The sequence below is a fragment of the Cheilinus undulatus genome, linkage group 6 (genome assembly GCF_018320785.1).
Source record: "Cheilinus undulatus linkage group 6, ASM1832078v1, whole genome shotgun sequence".
Taxonomy (NCBI): Eukaryota; Metazoa; Chordata; class Actinopteri; order Labriformes; family Labridae; genus Cheilinus; species Cheilinus undulatus.
Genome location: NC_054870.1, coordinates 28,810,075 through 28,833,168, shown reverse-complemented (window position 1 = coordinate 28,833,168; position 23,094 = coordinate 28,810,075). Strand labels below are relative to the sequence as shown.

Here is a 23,094-nt window from a genome sequence, read left to right as displayed (position 1 = left end):
ACTGGTATGGCTTTTCATCATGTTTGATTTTTCCACTGTCTTTTTTTTTTCATTGTTTCAAGGTCTGAACCACAATGAATTAAAGTGGTTGACTTTTCTGAAATCTAGGTCACAATTTCTTATTAGGAGGCAGTAGTGGGTCCTGAGGCTAGATCAGTTGAGAGGTCTGCTTTAGAGAAAGTGTAGTAGTGTAATGTAGTGTGAAAGAGTTTGATCTCTTTCTCGGGGTCATGGGAAACTCACAAATGTTTAATCCTTGGCTGGTGTCCAAGTCTCACAATGGTAAATTCTGACATTTGTTGAAAAGTAGCTTTATGCAAGTCGAGTGACAGTTGCTTACTGAGAGCTCTTGTTTTAGAAAGGTCAGAGAGAAATAGAGGAAAGGTTGCAGTTTTCTGTGAGCAAAGAAACACTTCACTTTCCTACTCAGTACTAAAATTCAATGTTAACTAATATCCTGTTTTTATATTCTAAATCAAACTGTTGATATACAGTCCTGGCAATATTTTTCCTTGTGATATCATTGTTACCAGAAATGACCAGCAAGGGGAGCCAAACTCTTAAAAATACACAGTTTTATTTTCTCGCTAAATTGTTTATAGCTGCATTATACGCAACATTTTACATATCCATGCAAACACAATTTCAACAAACCAACAATTTGCATTGGAACAAACAGGCTGTTTGGATGTAAACAGCCGGTGTTATGAATAATACTGTGCACGAGTAAAACAGACTTTAAAAAAGGATGACAAAGGCCACAAAAATGCAAAGTAATGTAACACTGATAGAGGGCCAATAAAAAAAACCTGACTTTGTAACAAAAATAACTCGTGGTAAAATTTCAAAAACATACAACAAACTATATTCATATAAAAAGTTATCTTCCAGAGACCACGTTTAATGAGATGTCACAGTAAGGACTAAAATGGTGTGTTTTAAGTCGCAGGACAGTTGCAGACCTTTCTCTCAGCTGTGTTCATAACTACATCACAGCAGATTCTCTTCAGGAAGATGGTGACAACAAAAACATTACATGGCCTTGAAGTGTGACCTCTGGTTGTATTTGGTAAATCAAACTGTAGAGGACCCACACTGATACAACTTCATCTAAACTACAGACAGACACTCTAAAACAACAAATACTCAGCAGTTAGTGGCCCAAATTATCAATGTACACCTCGTCTTTAGGATTCAGTCTGTTTCTTTCAAATCGGGAGAACTAACTGTGGTATAGAGACAAACGAGAGTGGAGTCCATGGTGAGATTAGACAGAGGGACAAAGCAGTTCACATGCTGACGGGTCATCACCTCTACTCAAAGTTTGCCATTTTCTCACCTCATCTTTATGTATTTGGCTTAATCAGTGTTCAAAACAGCCTATACTGATGTTTGATATTTGAAATGTAAATGTCAGAATTAATCTAAAATATACACAGTATCACAGTTTACAATGTCACCAATTAAATTTACTAGGCAATTAAGAAACTGAACACCAGCATCAAAGAGCATCTTTTAGAATCTCATGAAATCATAGTTTCTAAAAATGAAAAAGTCAACCAAATGTGCCACTTGACATTTAAAAAGTTAAATGCAACTTTTCATTGGTGTAAAAGAACAATGAATGAAGCTCTTATGAACACGGTTTGAATCGTGGTGTGTTGGAAAATTTTCTAATCATACCTAAAGAATTCCTTCAATCTTCTAAAAATGAGCCACTGCTGCCAACTTCTGTAACATTTTGGTTTTGATTTCCTTGTTCAGTTGCTTTTTTGATCAATGGCATCGATTGGAAATGTCCCAAACAAGCACATGTTCAAACACTGTGCTGTTTGAAATAAAGTCAAATTCAGTAACATGTTTCAACCTCATTCTGTGGCTGAGGTGCATTTGAAGAGTTACGACTGTACACTTCGGGGACTCGTCCTTGAGTCCTGAAGTCTGTTGTCTCCTGTCCTGTACAGAATGAGTGTTGGAGTGTGAGGTGGTCTAATTTACTTCAGGGTCTACAGGAGGTTTTAGATCATGGCACGGAAAGCGAATGACATGGCGGCACCCAGTGCCAAGCCCAGGGACAAGAAGAAGGCCATGATGGCCCCTGCTGTCTCCGCCTCATGCTGTGACACCTTCCTGTACAGAGAGAGCAGAGGGACAAAATTCATCAGAGCTGAGTTGTTGCTATTCAAACTTGGAGGGTTCAAACTGAGTGTACTGTTCTTACTTTGGTCCGAAGCACATGCAGAGACTGGCCAGGTATCCGTTGGAGAAGGAGAAGAAGATCATGAAGATGATGTACCAGGCATCATGAGAGAAAAGCACGGGGAGGTAGTTACGAGGCTGAACGTTACACAGCATGAAGAGTGGGACGAAGACAACACGTAGAGCCACAAACACGGGCAGTAGGATGCTGTCTTTGCCGGGCTGCAGAGAGAGAGAAGTAGAGCAATGTGAACAAAAGGGACACACAGGAACCATCAGTACAGACATACAGGTCAGTGACAAATCAGGCTCCATTTACAACTAATTTCAAATTAAACAGTTTAATACTTACATATTGTTACTTTTTTTCTTGTTAAACGATACAATAATTCTTAGCAGTTTTACATTGTTTGTACCCCCTGGCAGTGAAAGTATACCTGCCCACCTGTGACTGAAAAGAAATCTTCTTTATCTTAAAAAAGGATGTATAAACAATTTCACTTGGTCATAATGGTCAGCTGGAGTTAAATTGATGAGAAATTATGCTACAGTTGGTTTTAATCACTTCATTTCAAAATACAATTTTAATGATTATGGTCAGACCACCTTGACATTTAAGAACTAGCAAATGCAGGGAAAAAAGTTGTTTTGTTTTTTATGATCTTACTAACTTTGTATTGATAAACAAGATTTGTTTATTTCAAAGATTTCAACCATAAAATCATGCAAAAATAATATAATTTGAATATCTCACAAATAAAATGCCATTTCTCACAGTGTCAATAATGTCTATTTACTCAGACAGTCGCACCACCTGACATTTTTAGGGTCTGAGATGCCAAAGTATAAAATACATGTTTTTACTCAAATATACTAGAAATGTATTCAAACAAAGCAGGTGTCATACAGCAAATTGGTATCTGACATAAACTGATAAAAATTTTTTTACAAATTCTTACACAAAAATATGCACATCATGTCACTGACCCATATAGTGAAATATTTTCAAGATACTGAAAATTACAGAAAGTTTATCAAACAGGGAAGAAAATCAATCTTAAGCTGTCATCACTGTGTAATGAAATTTAAAGCTGGATACTTTTACTTAGGCATTGAAAAACATGAACTGTTCCTTTGATGATTAATTCATTTCTCCAGTAATCACAAAAAAATAAATAAATAAAATAAAATAAACTGGACAAATCGCCTGCTTCAAGGCTTCCACGTGACCTTTCCTACACGGTACTTCATTTAATTCTTTGTTGCTTTTGAAGCTGACTTGACAAAAAAAAGTCCTTTAAGGCACCGCCTTCATTTGTACCAAAACTGTCGTCCTCTGACTCCATAACATCCTATCCACTGTCCTGTCCAATGAAGGCATAAAAAGGCCCCACATAAAACTTAAAAAAAAATTATAATAAAGACAAAAATTAGTTGAATCATCACGAAGCTTTAAATATAGGTATTGTATATTTTAACAATTCATGTCCACCTGTGTTTACTCATGCTTTAGAGAAAAAAATTAACCATCTTTTAAGCAATAGCATACCTTTTCTTTTAATGTTAAATGTCCTCAGTGGTTTCTCTGCAGATGCAAAGCCCCAACTATTTTTGATGTCAAATTTGATTTAAAGCATGTGGTAAAATTGAGTTTAATAAACTCTTCCTTGACATCTTTTATAAATATAAATGAAATTTAGGGTTAATAATCATATTTGTTCACTAGAGGAGGAATTTGTTTAAGTGATAACCGTTCAAAGAACCTCAGAGAAAAACCTAACCACATAATCCTGCTCATTGTTTCAAATTATGATAAATAATTTCACATGGTCCCAAAGCAGCTGACTACTGTTATCAGCGGTGGGAGTGAAGAGCTGTTCTACTTGTAAAAAATTTATTCAATTTGATCATTTCCTCTGGGTTGCAGGACACTTGACTACCAATAGTATTAGTTTAGTTGTTTCAATAAAGTTAAAAATTAGACTATTTCAAGAAGTCATTGCTCATCCAGATGTTACATTCTGACTTAGGATAGCAGAAATGTTGATCAGTTTTCCTCCCTTTGAAATAAAACAATGAAAATGTGACAGAAGAGTAGACTTTCAGCTTCAATTCACACCATTTTGGAATTAGGAGTCATTTTATTTAGAGCAGCAGATTCATGGTTGGTTTGTTCCCTCTTTACTTCAAGATAGATGAAGCAGATAAAAGGTCTGATGATCTCAGGTTTTGTTTTAGCATTTTACAGTTGTCTGACTTGAACTTTCAACAGTAAATCAAAGTATATATCAATATCAGTGAATGATAAAATAAGAATCTTGTCCTTGGAGAAACAAAAAACCCTTCACAACATTTAAACAAGTCAAGAACACTCTGGAGGTGGTGGCTACATCCTTTTTTAAAATCTACAATCAAGGGTAGCCTTCATGAATGTAAATCCAGAAGATCTGTGACATGGTGTAAACCTCTGGTAACCTTCAACAACAGAAAAGTAAAAGATTACACTTCACTAAAAACATCTAAAAAGCCTTCCCAGGTCTGGTACCACATTCCTCATGAACCCAGGATAAACCTGGTGGGAAAATGATAGGAAAAGAAAAGAATGAAGTAGGAAAGGAACAGGTCATTATCCAAAGAACACCACATCATCAGTCAAACATGGTGGAGGCAGTGTTATTGCATGAGCATGTATGTCTGCCAATGGAACAGGCTCACTGCTGTTTATTGATGATGTGACTGCTGAAAGAAGTGGCAAGATGAATTCTAAGATGTACAGGGCTATACTCTGCTCACATTCAGCCAAATGCTGCAAAGCTGGTAGGACGGTGCCTTATAGTGCAGATGCATAATAAGCAAAAACATACTGAGAAAGCAACCCCAGAGATTCTAAAGCCAAAGAAATAGAATATTCTTGAATGGTCTTGTCTGTTACCCGGGACCGAGCGCACCAGATGGTCATAGGGTGTAATATTATGGCTGACTTATAGCCAGAAGTTATGACTTACTAAAAGTTCTACCCTGTGCACCAGACTAAAGTTTGTGTTACGCCTGAGCGTGACTTTTACACCTAGGATGGAATAGGCATAACTTTAAGTCGAACTTAACCAATGTATGTAAGGCGCACTGCGGTGGCCATAATGTAAGAAACATGATGGCAGCTTATTCTATTTAAGAATTTATTAATAAATAGGCATGGAGACAAGAGACAGTCTGTGATCAGACTATAAACCTTTAGGTTTACCCTGACCAAGTTTTACTTGGTGTGAAGTTGAGCCTAGAAGTTGGTCGTAGCTATGTTGGATGAAGGGGACAAAACCGACTCAAGTTACAAGCAGGTGAACTCTGCCCTTGAAGTAATTGAAAAGAGCATACTTTTCAATTTGGTGATGTCCATGAGCTCCATACTTCAGGTAGTGTTTGACTGCAAAGGATCTTCATCCAATTATTAAAAACTACAATTACATTTATAGTTTGTCAAAATACTTTTGGGCACTGATACTGAGATTAAAATGGCTCTAATTTCTAAATAGTAAATACCATAGTTTTAAGAACCCCTTGAAATTAAAGCTGACAGTCTACACTTAAGGTACATCTTGATTGTTTCATGTGGTGCACTATTGAAGTGCTAAATAAAAACAAAATTTGCCACTTTCCAAATAATTGCAGAATTAACTGCACATGTAAAAGAGAAAAATCACTAAAACCAACAAAATCATTCCTTTCAGGCAGATCACCAACAAAGGAAACACTTCTTAATTACCAAGTCTGATTTCAGCAGCACAGCTACTCTCTTTTTATTTTCACTCCCATCCCCGAGTGACGGATGTTTTTCCACTCATGATTCAGGTTCACTCATGAGTAAACATTTACACAGCCAAAGCCTTTCACTGAGGTTTCAGCACGTGCTTTTGTTGAATGCCTGACAACCGCAGATGCCTTCAAATGTAATACGAAATGGTCGTTTTAAATGGATTTCATAAAGCTAAGTAGGCAGCTATAAGCCTCTGACTGCAAGGAAATTGAGGCTGTCCTTTTCCCCAAAGATCTCAGACTACCAACAAGTTATGACAGGAACAGCTCAAGTTTCACCTGGATAAATCCAATCAACATGCAGCGTGCTGCCTGAGCTCTGGAGGAAATAGGCTGACTTCGAACAAAAAGAAGCATCAAACCTTCAGAGCAGTTTGATAAGAAAGACTGATAATAAAGGTGTTTCTACTGACCCACATGCAGACAGCTGTAAGACTCCTGCCAGCCCAGTCCATCACGTTAAAGAGGAGGAAACATGACACAGGGATGAAGTAAGTTTCTAAGGAGAGAGCAATAACAGACACAATGTTAACACAAGACTGCACAAGCCTTACATATGAGACATCCAACCCAAGAGATACTTTATAAAGATGGATTTTCTGCAGATTAGGTGAATGTCTCAAATAAACAAAATCTCCCAGGTACTTGTCATGGAGTCAGAATGACGGCTTGATGCCAAAGACTATGGAAGTTTGTTCACAACGGCTCTGACATTTTTTTCTTTTTTGGTCATTCACGACAGAACCATGTCAGACTATACAACAAAAATCTTGCCCGTCTTGGCCGAGAACCTGGCCATACTACAAGAGTGATCCTGACCACTCGCCGTACACTGACTTCACCACTGTCTCCCTGATTGAGTGCAAGTTCACAGGTGGACGGGGGGGGGTGGGTCAAAGAGTGTCTTTCACTCTACAGCAGAAGTGCTCTATGTGATTGTAGTGGTCTTTTGCTCGTAAAAAAGGGAAATAAGAAACCTTTATGGATTGGATTATTGATAATAAGTATGGATATATCAAGAGAAGAACAATATGGACTGGCTCGCTTTCAGATAGTACTGAAGGTATGCATGTGATAACGTCAATAAAATAAAATTCACACATTAGTTTTAGGGAATAAAAGGGGATAAAAAGTAGTTAATCTTGTAAATAATGATGCAAAGATAAGGAGCAAATGTTCCCCTGTTATTAGACGTTAGGATTCACGTCACTGATGTCAGGTGAGGGTGTCAAACTAGACGACGATGTAAGAAAAATTCTGACATGCTAGTCTCGGGCTAAAATCTGGCTGAATTAGTGTAGTCTGAGCCGGTCTTAAGGTCTATGTCATCATCCTGTGACAAAAGGGCTTTATAAAAATATTTGAAAAGCAAAAATTGCATTAGAGTTTGTCTTTTGATTGGATGTCAACATGTATCCTTGTCTACAGAGTCAGCACTGAGTTCAGCAAGAGCTCCTTTCCTTGCATTCCTTCTTTTCCTTGCATTTTACGACACTGCAAGTGGTCATGGGATAAAATCTCTATTTGAAATAGGCTACAATGAAAGGAACAATGGAGTTCATCTATCACAAGGAAGTCAGGAGAAAGATCAGTTTATCGTACTGTTAAACACATTTGACAGGATAGACAGGTAGACAGATAGACAATAGATAGGAAATGTTGTGAACAACACACAGCAAAGGGAAACAGTCAGAATCCTCAGCTCCTGCGCCGTGATCCTCTGCTCTGCCAGGGAGCGTTCAGAAACAGTTTTACAAACAGAAATGTGTTTTAACATTTTTTCAATCCTGCAACTCAGTTTCTTTAAAAATAGAAGGCCCTTTGTCTGAGGTTAGGAGTTTAACATTTTCCCAGCCTACTATCTTCATGCTGTGAAACAAACAAAGTTTTGTTTCCAAACTTGTGTGAGACTCACCCCAGGCACCTCCGTTGGCTACTGTGGACTTGACCTCGACTGTGACTGCTGGGAATGTACCGATGGTGACGGTGAAGATGAAGCACACTGACAGAGCCATAACCCAGATCTGATCAGAGAGTACAGGAGCATATCATCAGTATTTTATTACTGGTCTTACCTCTCACACACAATAATAAATAAAGCTGTGTCACGTCAGATACCGTGAGGACTTGTGTTTATTTCTTACAATGTGCTAAAGTCATTTCACCTGTTTGAAGATGTTGAACACAGACACACTGGGTCTGGGCTCCTCATCTGTCAGACCCACCACAGGGCGCTTTTCTGCAGCACTATCTGAGAAACAAATACACAGAGTTGTTTATCATTCTGTTGGTAATATGTGACACATGAAGATTATAACACTATTATACAATCAGATCATTTCACTCTCATACAGTCATAATTGATGCTCATACTTGCATACGAGACTGTCCGTATATTTGAAAATATACGGATGATGCCTCCCAGTGATCCATAGTAAGAAGTGCACTTTTTTATGGATAGAAACTTTAAAAACTACCTGCAGCCATAGGAAATGGATATTTAGTTATTTTTTCACCATTCTGTGGCCTGTAATATGTGTTCAGGAAACTACCAAAGCAAAAACAGGACTTCAGGATTTCATGTTGAAAAATAAGAGAAGTTGTTCTGCCAGGAAGGATGCCTATTTTGAGAAATATTTAATGAAAACAACATATGAACGGCAAAACAAGCCAAGGTAAACTACCTCATCCAGTCATTCAAATATTGGTTTACAACATCAAAGACAAATCAACAGTACCCAATAATTATAAGTAATTCTATATTCCATATCAAAGTAATTAATCTGACGACATTTCACATCAAGCTGATAAATCTAGGACTCATCATAGCCTGTTAGCTAGTTTGCTAAGCTAGCACACTGCCATACGATCTCTCTGAAATCCATGGCAAAAGTTGACTGCAACCCACTGCAAAATATTTTTTTTCTTTTCCAAACGTAATATCTGTACAAATAAATTATGGGTGGGAGGAGCTTTAGAGCATGTTGGATATCACAGAGATTCCCATAATCAACAGCCTTGTGGTTGACCAGCCTCTGTAACCATCCATACGTGGAAAAGAGGCAAATAATGAGTAGAAAAGTTGTCACTAAAACATGAACTAAAACAAAAACTGTCAGCAGCTTTGGTTTTCACAGTTGTGTTGTTAAAATATAGTTATATCAAAAAAGATGGCACCAATTGGGAAAATTAGGGCTGATACCGATGCTTAGCATAAAATTTTAACCAATTCTAATGTTTTTTTAATACTCCTTTTTGGTGTAAGACTCTGAGTACACCCACTTTTCTCTCACATTTAATCATGAAATCAAATCTGAGGTTGTCCAACAGGTCACTCTTTCTGTCCTGTAAAGGACAGCTGCTAGATATACTAGATTCCAACATAAAATTGACAGGACACAAATGTACTATTTTTCACACTTTGGTGATCTTCTTAATTTAAACGCTGGGGTCAAAGCACAGTGTAGACTGGTTCAAAGATTCAGGAATTTCCTGATCATTCATATCCTAAACATCCAACAGCATGCTAGTGTACCAGCTTGCACTGTTGTACCTTTCCTGAGCAAGTCCATTTTGTTCTCCTCGTCAGTAGACGGTCTGGGTACATTACTCTCCATATAGTACTGGAAAAATTCCTGTTGATGTAAAAAAGATAAAACAGAGCCAATGTTCAGGTTCAGACCACTTCATAGATCACAGAAGGTTGATTCAGTTTTACAGTCTACAAAGTCTTGTTAAAAATAATCACAACTCAAGGAAACAGTTGCAGCAGCATTTGACTGATCATACTCTTGTGATAGCCGACCAATGAAGTATATACTGAAAATAAAACACCTGAAATGTATTTCGAACATGAACCATACATAGATGAGATAAAGACATACACAAACCTTAAAGGTTACCCAAGTGTGCACTGACCATAAATCAATTACAACTGTCAGCATTGAGCAGCCTGATAGCTGAAGGAATAAATGAATTAAGGGGGTATTAAGGTTTCCTTAGAGAGGCAAGATAGTGCAGTCCAGAGGGCATTAAGAGAAATCAGATGAGAGAATGTGGCCAGGTTGATCCATTATTCCCTCAGCATTCTAGACCATATGTCCCTCTACACCACATGGCTGAGAAGACCGCTAGATCACACACAGTGGAACACCTCGGTCTGACTTCCCGAGCAAAGTTGAAAACACAAGGCAGGGAAGGATGTGTTTTGTCAAAGACCAAGCAAACTTAATGTAAACACTGGAAGAAATTTCAATTAATTACAAATGACAAAAACAGTATTTAAAAATGGTTAGATTTAGGAATAAAGGGACTCACCATCCTGGGCAGAGCGAGGTAGGACACAATGGCCAAGAGGATAACCACACAGGCTGTGATAAAGTAACCAAAGGCGCTGTCCTGCAAGGCTGATCCAGCTACAGAAAAACACACAAAATCATTGATGTGTAATGAAGTTTTAGCAAATGTTAAAGCTCCTGTTAGAAACTTGGCTTTTGGTGCTCCCTGTGGACAAATGTTTGATTTGTAGAACCTACAGAGGCATCAGTATTAATTTTAGTCTGTTGAATGACTGGCTCAAAACTCCTCACAGGAGCTTCAAATGATGATAGTCTGTCTTAGTGTGTGGCACATTTCTGTTTCCTAAAGATTTCTGAATTTGCTGGGGACAGATTAAATGATTCTTTTGATGTTCCCTTTTTGTCAAATATAATCTTAAACCACTAAATGTTGGGTTTGTTACATGTCAACCAAAAGTTCAAAATACAGAGTACAAAGTCCTTGTCAGCATATACATCATCCAAATCACCTCTTTTAAAAAAAAATTCAAAACTGCACAGTTTTTGATTTTCTTTGGACAAAGAAAAAAATGAAACTGGAAAAATTGGAGGAGGAACAAGAAAAAGATTCAAATCACTGAAGATTATTTGACTTGTTTAAGACCTCACATGATGAGCACTCTCAACATAGCTAGAAAATCTACAGTTAAATGAAGGAAAAATACTGTCAAAGTCATGCAGTGCAAGTAAACAACACGTACTGTAGTCTGAAAGCCAAAAACAGTAAATGTTATCTTTTTAGACTAATTGAATAGAGGCTAGAGCTATGCATTTAATCAATATTTAGATTGAATCGTAATATGACTTGCTGCAATTTTTAAATACAGAGGATGCTGTTTCTGTAACCTTAAATGTGAGTTTAAAAAACTAGTCACATTTTTTTTTGAGGCAGACATGTTGGGCTCTACACTTTTGTCTTATTAAAAATAAGAAAAACCTAGAATCAGTGTTCCCTTCAATGCAACAGTTCATATGGAATTTTCAATGACTCAAAATAATCACAATTTGGTACATTTTTTTTAAGAATTGTTAAGATTTAGTTAAATCTACCAAATATTTGTTATTATACAGAATGTTTTACCATTGTTTGTTAAGTATTATGTAACATAAGTAATTTACAAAATAACTGCATATTAAATTGCAAAAAAACTGGGGGAAAAAAATTGTAATTAGATCATTTTCCCAAATTGTTCAGCCCTAGTACATGCTGCGTGTGATTTGGTTACAAAATTCTAAGCTGTGATAAGATTTCCCATTTTCAGCATGACTACAGCAAGATTCCAACAGTCACAGGAAATCAAATGCAAACAAACCAAATGCCAAAGTGAAGGAGGAGTGATGAAGTTGGTGCATGACATGGAGCGAGACAGAGGCAATGTTTCTTAAGCCCTTCCAACAACATCCCTGCCTTTATGGTGCTCCAAAGTTACCACCAAGACTGACTATGAAGAGAAATATTGGAAGGAAACAGCTGATGCACTTCAGCAACGTGCTGAGTAACTGCTGTTAGCATTAGCATAAAGCTAGGATATCATTCAGTGTAGTTTAGAAGACACACAAATACAATATAGTAAGTTTGTTTACAGTCTTCTTTCCAGGTGTAACCAAGACCAACCCCTCTTCCCTCCAACATCATCACATTGGTTTAAATGATTGATTACATCCATCTGTATAGTCTGAATCTTGGGAAATTAACCTTAAAGCTAAAAGCCTTGACTTGCTTTCTCTATCTTATTATTGGCTTGAATCAAAGACGGTGGAAGAGAAGGGGTCTCTTATGAGAAATGGCATTGTAATGAACAAGGATCGAGCCATATTTGGGCCCACAGATTGACAGCACTAGCAGGTGTTGTGTGTTATAAGGTGCTTTTACTCTTTATCCAACACCTGTGTCCATACTTTTTCTAACAGATGTAGTGTACTTGTGGTATGACATACTGGCCAGTGCGCAGATCATGGAGAAAGCAGCAAAGGTGCCAGCCAGTCCCTGTCCACTCATGATGGGTGTGGTGTAGGAGGCAGGCAGAATACCTGCCAGTCCAAACAGACTGCCCTGAAGAATGGCCCCAAATGCTGGGGAGGAACAGAAGAAAAACAGGATAAAAATGTTTGATTTTATGGCAATCCGAAAGGTCACTCTGACACTACACACACACACACACACACATATACAAAAAGACCAAGACTCAGTCGAGAACATTATTATGGAAAAGGAGTGAAGGAACAAACTTGTACAAAACAGTTACATAACTATTTTCTTTGTCTCACTATGTACAAAGTTGTACCCAAAAAGGCTTTTTATTCAAACTTGCATTAGCAGGATGGATTACAAGCTTCTTTACAACAACTTTGAAACTTAATTAGCAGCAGAATTCTTCTATCATGTGTCCACTAAGAGGAATGTGCAGACGTAGATATCAAAGCATTCAGGTCACGACGCCCTCTTCTCTAAATCAAACACCCATGAGCTTGTTCCTCGAGAGGACACTGGGGTCAGGGCCAGCCCAGCAGGCATAAGAAAGGGGTGAGCTTTTCCCTGCTGCTGGGTGAGTCATTGTAAATAAACACTCGATGTAGGATTAGAGTGTATACTGAAACTCAGAGTGGTGTGTTGAAGACAGTGGAGGATTTTCCCAACACTCGCGATGCAGAAGAGGATCAAAGATGCAGACACTTAGAAATAATCATTTGCATGAGTTCAAAGAGGGACTGAGGAAGATGAGGAAAATTCTTGAATTAGTCCATTCACAGTTTTTGAAATAGCAAAACAGTAAAGGTGACCTGCATTACCTTTAAGTATTGATTTAACACTGCGCCATCACAAAGGCTGTGGATTGCATTACCTTCTCAGATATGAATTGAGTTGACTATCTGGTTATTGCGAAGCCACAGTTTAGAGCGAAGGGAATCAAGTGTATCTAACTGGTATGATCACAAAATGAACTCCCAAACTTGCTTGTGATTTAAGTAGGTTAAATTACAAGCATGTTATACTGAAAATCATTTTAAGTTTGTCTTGACAGACTAATTTTAAGTTTTTACTAAAGTTCTGTTGTTCAGGTGGTATTTAAAAAACTTACAATTGATGCAGACAATTTTGATCATGGTGAGGGTGAAAAAGGGCAGTGGGGCCACGTCAACCTTGACTAGCACAGCTGTCAACAGGAACACCACCAGGATGACTGTCAGGCTGCCAGAAATGCGCAGCTTCTGAGGAATCCTGAGAAAAACACAAAAATTCATTCACTCTTGAACAGATGTAAAAACTGACATTTTCTGACTATTATGATAAAAAACAAAGTGCATGTCCTTTCAACAGAATGTTGAGGAAAGAGAAACTAAAAAATAGTGTTCATTTATAAAAGGAAAAGGCAAAGAAAAAGTAGAAAAAGGTTCAGCAGAAATGAAGTGAGAATATAGAGGAAACGAGAAACAGCAGGAGAAAAAGAACAAACTTTGAAGAGGAACAGAGAGAGGTGAGGATGAAAATGTGTGGGGAGTTGAGACCACAAATAGCATTCCTGGGTGTGTTTGTGCAGGGGAAGAGTCAGCCATGGTCAGGGTCCACCCCAGAGGTCTCTCAAATCCGACTCTAATTAAAGCAAACATCCTGGAGACATCATACAGACATACATTCACATAACAGGATCATGTTTCCAGAGCGGCATGGGGTGGAAAGGGGCACAGAGAGGAGTTGAAGAAAGAGCAGGAAGGTGGGGGTGCAAAATTTGTTGCAAGAGGTTGCAACCAAGCTTTTCTCTGTGATAAAACTACAACATGATTTGTACAGATTTCTGCATATGTGTGTGTATGCTGGCGTAAAGCAGTATTCATACCTCTGGTGTATGAAAGAGTTGAGGCAGGTGAAAATGAGCAGGGGCACCATGGCACAGAGCGTCATCACATTGTTGAACTTTGACTCTAGCACGTTGCGAGTGTCGACGCCCTTTAAGGTCTCATTTGATGTCTGATTAGCAGAGAGGTCTGTAGTAGGAGGGTCCTTCAGTCTACTGGTGAAGTACTAAAAGGAAAAAATGGAGGAGTTATGCATGTTTAGTATGATGACTAGCAGTTCTCAGAGAAACAGCCAGATGATAAGTAATTAAAACAGAGAAATGTAAAGTTGATTAAGCTGATCCACTGTTCCTGTAATATGAGGTTTAGGTTAAATTCTTGCCCACTGGCGTGGTTGAAGGAGTAAAACAATTTTGGTAACATCCCTTAAAAAAATTGACAAAACAACAAATATTTTTAAATTTTTGGGTGAAGGGTTAAAACATTAAAATGTTTAAATGAAGCAGAACATTTAACACATTCTCAACAAAAAAAGATAAAGGCTGAAGTTGTTACTCATTTCTGACAGTCATATAGTCTCTAAACTTCTGTGTGTCTGATCCATGTCTTGGAACAAAGAGCAGTTTATTCTATTAGTGGCTGTCTATCTTGCCTTTTCAAAACAAATAAGCAATTTAATCTTAAACAACAACCCATGCTCAGGGTGGTTCCAAGATAATGAAAGTGGAATTCCATAATTTAAGGAGTTAACCCCTGAAAAGGTCAAAAAACAGGTCAGGATTAGGGAGGATATAAGGCAGCTGGGTAATCCACCTGGCTAGAGTCAGGTCAGCCACCCTGAGTGAAACCAGGTGCTTTTAAAGAAAAGGTATACAAACAATCTTTTTTTTTTCTCAAAGTTGGTGACCTTCCTCTAGGAGGAGCCAAACCTTTTAATTAACCACCCAGGACCACCAACAGGACCCTTCCAGCTGTCTGTTGTTCTGAGGATAAACAGCATTTAACTTAAAATGTTCACATTTAAAAGAGTGCTGTTGTCCTAAACTGTTACTTCACTTACCATTGTTGCTGTCATGAAGAAATTCCAGGGTAAGAGGGTTCCCAAGCCCAGGATGAAGAAAATAATCCACACTGCATTGTATCTGGAAAAGAGACAAGAGGAAGTTTACATTAGAGTACATGAATGAAGTGTTCAACTAAATATCAACAAACAGTCAAAGACAGTTTATTTAACAGCTCCCAACAAAATGCCATTTTGCACGTTTAGAATCTAAAAATAGAAAGTGATTCCATTACTTGTCCCGAGGTGCGTTGATGGCCGTCATGGTTCTGGGTAGTCTGTGAGGACACGTGCTCAGTCAGGGTTTAATCAGGGAGGCACCGGGTCTGAAATACAGAGATAACAAATACATGTTTACAAACTGTAAATAGTTGTGTGCCAAAACATGAATATTATCAGTCTTGGCCATTTAATACAAATCTCACTTTCATATAAATACTCTACGGCACCAACAAATATATGGGTCAACACAGCCTTTAAATAATGACTTGTATAATGTGACTGGATTGTTACAAAGACAGCTTTTGCATCTCACATATTCTTTCAAAACTGCCCAATTTAAGATGTACTGCCATGTTGAGTAGCAACTGGTAGGAGCAGATAACATCAAGTGTTGTAAAACAGAAGCTTAGCTACCTGAACTTCCTAATTTTGGTGTCCTGACATGTCTCAGTTATAAGAGTCAGAAGATCCAGCATAAGGAAACATTAGTGGTTAAATAGTTACCCATGCAACATAATTCCAAAGATCCAAAGTCTCCTGACTTAAGCTTTGAAAGGTTTCGAAACATTTGATGAACTCAGAAGATAACCTCCAAAACATCCTGATAAGCATTACATTTCTCTGAGATACATTAAAAATGAAAATTTAAGAAGAAACATGACCATCTGATGACCCCAGATGGTCAGTTAATTACTCACAGAATACTTCAATCAGGAACAACAGATTCCTCTTTCTTTCCAAGTCAGATGCCCAGCTAACTTAAAAGCTCTGCTTCCCTTTATACCATACAGAGGTTCAGTAGGTTGACTCCTCACAGTCTGCTGCCCAATGGACCTGCCCCTATTCCAATCTCTGTCCACCCCTCCTTCTTCCTTTCACCTCAAACTCCCTTTTTGTCTACCTTTCCTACACGTTTTTACATTTATGTTGAAGCATATGTAATGCCTCTTGGTAAATACAGACGACAACTCCTTGATTTCTACCAAGGATTAAGGTTATCAGTTTAACATCTGTATTAGCAGAAAAAAATCTGCCAATAGCTTTTAAAACTTGAAAGTTAGTCTCCAGACTCAGCAATTATGAACATTTCTGACATAATGTATATAAATACAATGTAACAGCCAAGATATGAACATAGAGATTGTTCCAGGCTACAATACTCTCAAGTACCTTGTCTTATCCTATTTTTTTTTAAATCAAGTCAGCCACGTCTTCTTAATTTCTTCCTCCATTTACCCCCCGTTTCCTTCTGCATACTAATTTCCCACCTCATTGCATCCTCTGTTTCTCTTCAATGCCTCCATCGTTAATGTTTACATGACAATAGCTTCTCTTGCCTGTATTGTGCAACTCATTTTCTTCAGTGTTTTTTTCTACTTCTTGTCACTCCTCTTTCCTTTTCACTCTAACTCCTATTTACACTTTTAACTTACCTTTCATCATCTGTTATCTCTACAGACTCTCTTAGCTGCTCTTTCCTGCATTTGATGGACGATCTGTGCTCAGACAGTTCTGTGACCACATCTCCAATTATAACATACTTTTCTCTGAGAAACTTCCCTCATTAAAACTCAGTGCAAGTATATGAATGTAAACAATGTAGATTGCAAACTTCTATAAGCTGACCTTCATAAAGTTTCAGGAAGGATGCGCTCATTAGTTTTGTTAGACATCCAGAGTTTCTCAATGTATTTTAATGAGATGACATTAAACCTTTCATTTCCATTTTCTACCATGAACAAAATCAGATAGAGAGCAGTCAGACTGTCAAGTATAACATTAATGGGTTAATGCATTCACAGTTGTACATATTGTTATCTACTCTTCCAATGCTGCAGTGGTTTGTTTCCTGTTGCTGAAGGGCATGACAAGTCCAATGTTTGGTTTATCTAGTAGTGAGTGTGCTCTCTAAAAATACACTAAGGGACTCACACACACAAACACAAACTTCCTTTTACATTGCATGTTTAAGACAGGACTGTTTTGCCTCTGTCACACCTCATCTTTAATTTTAAATAAAGGAAGACAAAATGGTAGTGCAAAATTATTCCGCCCCTGAGCTGGATTGAAGGTATTAGCAACATCAGTAGCACCAAAAGGGAAACAGCATCTGAAGGTCTGGCAGAATGGAGCCGGGCTGAGTGAGAGTACACATTAAGCATGTTTATTTTCACGTAAAGTCGCTTTTGATTCTGCATAGTGTGCATTTTCACATTCCAAGTATATGCACAGAAGAGAGAGAGCATGGATTTTTAATCCGAGAGCCAAGCATTAACATTTTAACTTTATCTTCTCTCCACAACAAAAATTTAGATGACCCCATTTCGTAACTACACCCGATGCAGGCAAGCATCAACGACAAAATCTGCTTGATTACATGATTACGACTGTAGTGTCCTGACACCATGCTAGTAATGCGGAGAAACATGGCTCAACATTCCCTATCACCCTGCTCCTATTTTCGTCTGAAGCTTGCACTGTGATGGGCGGGGCACAAGGAAGGTCGATGACAAGACATCAGGAGTGTTGGACAGCAATATTTCCTCCATCAATCTTTGAACAGAGCTTGTTAGCTTGCCTTACAAAGTAGAGATAGTTGTGCTCTAATAATATCCATATAAGTGTTGTCACCTAGGGGCCTCTGGTAATATGTAATAGCCACACAGGACGTCTGGGTTTTTAATCTTGTGTGAATCGACCGTGTCTGTAATTTTTGGAGTAAAAGTAACAGGGTAAATTACCTGCAAAATTTCAGTGCACATATAGGTCCACAATCCTAATCACCATACAAATCACATCTCTGTAATTTAGGGTGGTATTTGTGTTTTTATTGCCCGTGCAGCTTTTTCTGCTCCTTTTTTTGATATAAAAAAAAAATTAAGCTGCATAGGAGATTGTTTTCAAAGTTTTGACACATGTGGGCATTACAGTGCTTTTGTCAGTTTATTTCATCTTATGTTTACAAATTACTTTATTTTGCTTGATTTATAAATTACAACTGTATTTTCCAAGCACACGTGTGTGCACCGCTGCTCTCACATGCACAGCACTTCTGCTCTGCCTCAAACAGCTTCTTTTACCGTACCTGATCTTGTATTAGTATTATGTAGCTGTAAATTTAATGCATAGCACAATTACGATTTACAATTTGATATGTGTTGCACAACATTCTGTGACAAGACTTCAAAAGCTGATCTGCACGAGGAGGGTTGTTTTAATAAGTTGTAGTGTAACCTCAAACGCACCAACAGCAGAAAGCAAGAGCCGTGCATATTTAACATGAGATGTCTTGCTTTCTCATACATTAACGGGAGGGATGTTAAAGCACTCGTGGTTTTTGTCTTCCTCTTCTTCTCAGTCTGATCAGCTGCAGATACGCACAGGTGACAGAAGCAACCTCCAACGTCTTTGGCCAATGTTATCTATTGTAAACTCTCATTGACAGTATGTTTAGAATAGGTTTCATGAAAGACCTGCAAAACGTGTGCATGATACTGCATTTTTGTCTGGGATTCAGAAATAAAAATTCATTGTCTTTTCATTACTGTTTTCATACATGTTTTTCTTCAGAAATATCAGTAAGTTCAAGTTAATTACAGACTTCACTTATTCCATGTGAATGTATTTCACCATACACTGGCATCAGGGGTAGTTTATAAATTATCAGACGTCCACAGGTAATACTAATCCCGTGTGAGTAGTGGTTATATTGGAAACTTGTGACAACACAGAGTAAAACCTACTTAGCTCAAAGCTGGTTCATCAGAAAAAAGCACCATACTTCCATTCATCCATATTCAAAATAAAAGCCTTTTTTCACATTTTTAGCTGAGGATCTTTAACATTGATCTTTTCTTAAAAAGAATGTCATTGGCCAAATGTTGTTATTGATGATGCTCAAAATATTTTTATCCTTAAACAGGCCTAAAGCCTTCAGTCCGAGAATATTAGGCAATCTGTGGCTAGTCAGCAAAATAATGAGATAACTGAACATAATATAAAGTATGATAAAATACCTAAACACACTAGAGTGGAGCTATCAATTAAAGGTACTCACTGAGTAAATGAATTCATTTTACACTTCTGTTGTGATTTTCTCTTTAAATGTTGGTGTAGCCAGTATTTGTATTGCAGACACCACTATGTGTCAAAGTTAAAAGCACACTCATGCAGTTATGTCCCAGTTTCCTGTGAAGTGTACCTCTTTCAACCAAACGTGTCATCAAAATGGGCCAGCTGGCCTGAGTTGCCTGGTGTTGAAATGGTGCCACCACACACACAGTCACACAGTCACTTTGTAGTCTGTGGAGAGGTACAAAACTCCAGTTTGGCATCAATGTGTCACTTTTACTAGCAGGCCTCTCAGCCACATCCAATTCCAACAATGGGCACTCCAAAGGCAAAAGATTTACCAGGTGTGACTGCAATTTATCCTTTCCTCTTCTGTCAAGTAGGAAAAAAAGCAGATCATTTCTGGCCAAATGGGTGCAGTTCAGCCTGCTAACCATGGTAGCAAATATATCCACTCATTTAATCAAATTATCCTGCTTTTACAAGACAAATGACCAAAATCTGAAAACCTCCAAACTTGAAGACATGCTATCACAAGTTTCTTGATAATTAATAACCTCAATTTACCTTTACTTTACCTTCTTACCTCAGCTAATACCCATGACTGAATAGTGTGCCGTTACCACTGCTACTTCTAAGGAAAATACCCTGCAGGGTTGCAGGTATAACTACATTAGACTTCAACTCTTGTTGGGGGTGTAATAAAGTCTGGGGTGCTGTGGACCACCTGAGCATTAAGCTCTCTTTGTAAGTCTCAAAGCTGGCAGGTGAAAAGAGGTGGCTGGTGCCCCCATGTGTCATGGAAACAACACGTCCATCTGCAACTCAATCCCGGCCAACAGTAGGAATATGAATTATGTGAACCTCATACACTAGAAGTCGTCAATACAATCTGCACGAGAATTGGTGATACATAAACATTAAAACATTAAAACTTCTATGTTTTTTCAGAACACATTTGACACAGGGGTAGATCTTGATAGAAAAGGACAGGAGTACATTTTTCTCGTCTCACCAGCATACCTTTCTAACAGAGTTGCCTTTATTCTCCAGACTGAGCCACAGGATAGTTTGATGCTGGTCATATGATGAGGTGAGGGAAGCACAAACCTTCCTCGAGGTCATTTCCCAGTGCTTATACAGAGAAAACACTTGGATCACAGTCAAAATATCAGCTCTGGCCTGGATAAATCTCAATACAGCTTAGGAATTAACTAAAGCAAATAACATGGGAGATGTTTTTCTAATCATCTAGATTTCTAAAAATGTGCCACATTATGGAAATTATGATATGAATCTCATAAATTCAGATATTCAACACATAATTTGGTTGCTCCAAAAAAAAAAAATATATATATATAAATATATATATATATATATATATATATATATATATATATATATATATATATATATATATTATAATCCATGATTTTAACCAGTCCCATAGTCAGCCTAACTCAGGAGTTCAGGATGTAAAGACCTGCTGAGTTCTCGTCTACAAATTTAATAAAAAGCTCATTTCACAAACAGGAAACAACCTGATCACAATTAGCTGCTAACTAGTAGTAGGACCTCTGCAGCAAACATCGGAAATTAACTTGTCATATTGCTGCAAACTATTGGAAAAACTATACCCATGGACTTGAAACCTTTTTGATTCAATATGAACCAACAGAACTATTTACTGTAGAGGTGTGACAGACTGGGTCATATAGGATCCAGGACTCTGCACTCATTATGCCAAAACATACAAATGTGTATTGTGTCCACTGTTCACTTCAGAGTTCAAATCCTGCACAGGCTTTGTTTTGTCAAAATCAGTGGACCTAAAGCTAACACAGGCAGGATGCACATCTATAGAATGTAAGCAATAACATACAACAGAATGATTATTTCCCTTTATGGGAAGCAATCAGTCTCTCAGTTATACTGGCTGTTAGGCATTTAGCCAGACTTAAATCTGTATCAGACCTCTAGTGTTGAAAGGTAAAACATGGACTTCACAGTCTTTAAAAGGGCTTATTTACAACCCATAAAACCATCTGCTTATGATACACTGGCAGAACACATCTGTCTCACAGCCTGACAAGTGTCCTATTGCACATCATTCCTCGAACACACATAAATATAAAGCACAGCTTGCTCAACAGCCTGAGACAACCAAGAATATATTTCAGTTACGTTGCAGTACACTGACTTTTATAACCTCAGTACCCATTTCACACTGCATTGCCTCCGGCTCTCCTTTCAAGGACAGTGTTCCTGACTTTGAGCTTGGTCTGACTGATGAGCGCATAGCCAATTTTTACTCCCATTGGAAAAAGACAAAAAAAAAAAAAAAAGGTTAAATGTTTAACCAAATCAAATACTCTATCAAATAGTCTACAGATTATTATGGCACTATAGAAGCATGAGTACACAGATTCAGACCAAACATGTTTGATCTGTTTTGAAAAGTTAAAAGAATAATTGACAACAGAATTTAAAATATAAAGAAGGTTTAAGGCTAAAGGGTCCAAATTCCTTACTGTTTTAATCTTTATGTGCAAAGGCAAAGTAGTGAGGTATGGTCAGGTAAAGCTCTGCCTTTCTTTCAGCTGTTTAATCGTACATAAAAACCACTAGGCAACAAGCCATGGGTCTGACAATGACCCAACTAACTAAAAATGCATTTCATGTTAAATTCCTTAAATTTTCATGATTCATAATGCTTTGCCAAATAATTTGAAGAGGTCTCCCTATCTCCAAATCAAACTCAACTGATAACTCCAATAAAAATAAAGAATGAATCAAATTTATGATAAAAAAAAAAATCAGTGCGTCTTCTTTGCTTTTCTTTGGCTCTTTAGGGCAGCAAACAAAATGTTAGTACACTTTAGTGTAGTAGACAGAAAACCCTCATTAGGTTTACTATAAATAACCTTGAAGACTAGGTGTCTTGAAACACTAAGAAAGTGAAAGGCTGAAATAGTAATGTAATGTCCAGCTGACAGCTGGCACTTCCTGAAATCTGATCAACAAATATCTTAAGGGTAAAACTTCAGGATCAAGTAGGCTAATGAGCATGGATTAGTTGATCTTTGTATAAGACATCTAAATCAGGTCAAACATACAAAAAAACTGAGTTGAGTACAGACCCTGAACTGGACTATTATGCCTCTGTGGGGATGTATCTAGTACCTGCTGGCTTTTTGTCTGTATCATATTTAGCTGTTTGACAGATAATACTGGCTGGTGCCAGTCTCAAACCCCAGTAAACAAGAACAATCACAATTCTGAAGTAATTCTTATAACTCATTCATATTGTCAATGTGACTCTGATAGTGTTAGGACTTCAGTTACCATGGCTACAATTACAACCTGCCAAAACATTCAACAACTTTACATCAACTGCACATGCTATGGTTTTTGTGGGAGGGCTGATTCACAGAGCTTCCTCGGCTTGTCAAGTCTACAAAGGGCTTTCATATCATCTGCTGGCTTCATACAAATGGTTAATTTTAAACATACTGACAGGAAAAAATAAATGAAATTCAACCAATTAAACAAAATCTTACTCTGAACAAAAATGTATTCATGTCAGTACAATGAACCTGG

The 23,094-nt window shown here is 37.7% G+C and overlaps 1 protein-coding gene across 5 annotated transcripts in view; it reads right to left on the bottom strand.

Annotated features, from left to right (window-relative positions):
• Positions 1-558: 558 nt before the first annotated feature.
• Positions 559-23,094, bottom strand: part of LOC121510741 (equilibrative nucleoside transporter 1-like) — a 64,874-nt gene continuing 42,338 nt past the window's right edge. For 4 of the 5 annotated variants that reach the window (XM_041788943.1, XM_041788940.1, XM_041788938.1 and 1 more), the window contains exons 2-13: positions 15,438-15,527; positions 15,202-15,283; positions 14,183-14,367; positions 13,427-13,566; positions 12,285-12,419; positions 10,327-10,424; positions 9,563-9,644; positions 8,175-8,260; positions 7,925-8,033; positions 6,423-6,508; positions 2,222-2,421; positions 559-2,130 (exon numbers count right to left, since the gene is read on the bottom strand). In XM_041788943.1, coding sequence (XP_041644877.1) covers positions 2,019-2,130; positions 2,222-2,421; positions 6,423-6,508; positions 7,925-8,033; positions 8,175-8,260; positions 9,563-9,644; positions 10,327-10,424; positions 12,285-12,419; positions 13,427-13,566; positions 14,183-14,367; positions 15,202-15,283; positions 15,438-15,466 — 1,344 coding nt within the window. In that variant the 5' untranslated portion in view covers positions 15,467-15,527 and the 3' untranslated portion in view covers positions 559-2,018. Of the gene's footprint in view, positions 2,131-2,221; positions 2,422-6,422; positions 6,509-7,924; positions 8,034-8,174; positions 8,261-9,562; positions 9,645-10,326; positions 10,425-12,284; positions 12,420-13,426; positions 13,567-14,182; positions 14,368-15,201; positions 15,284-15,437; positions 15,528-16,121; positions 16,237-23,094 lie in introns of those variants that run through there. The other variant, XM_041788939.1, reaches the window with a different exon arrangement.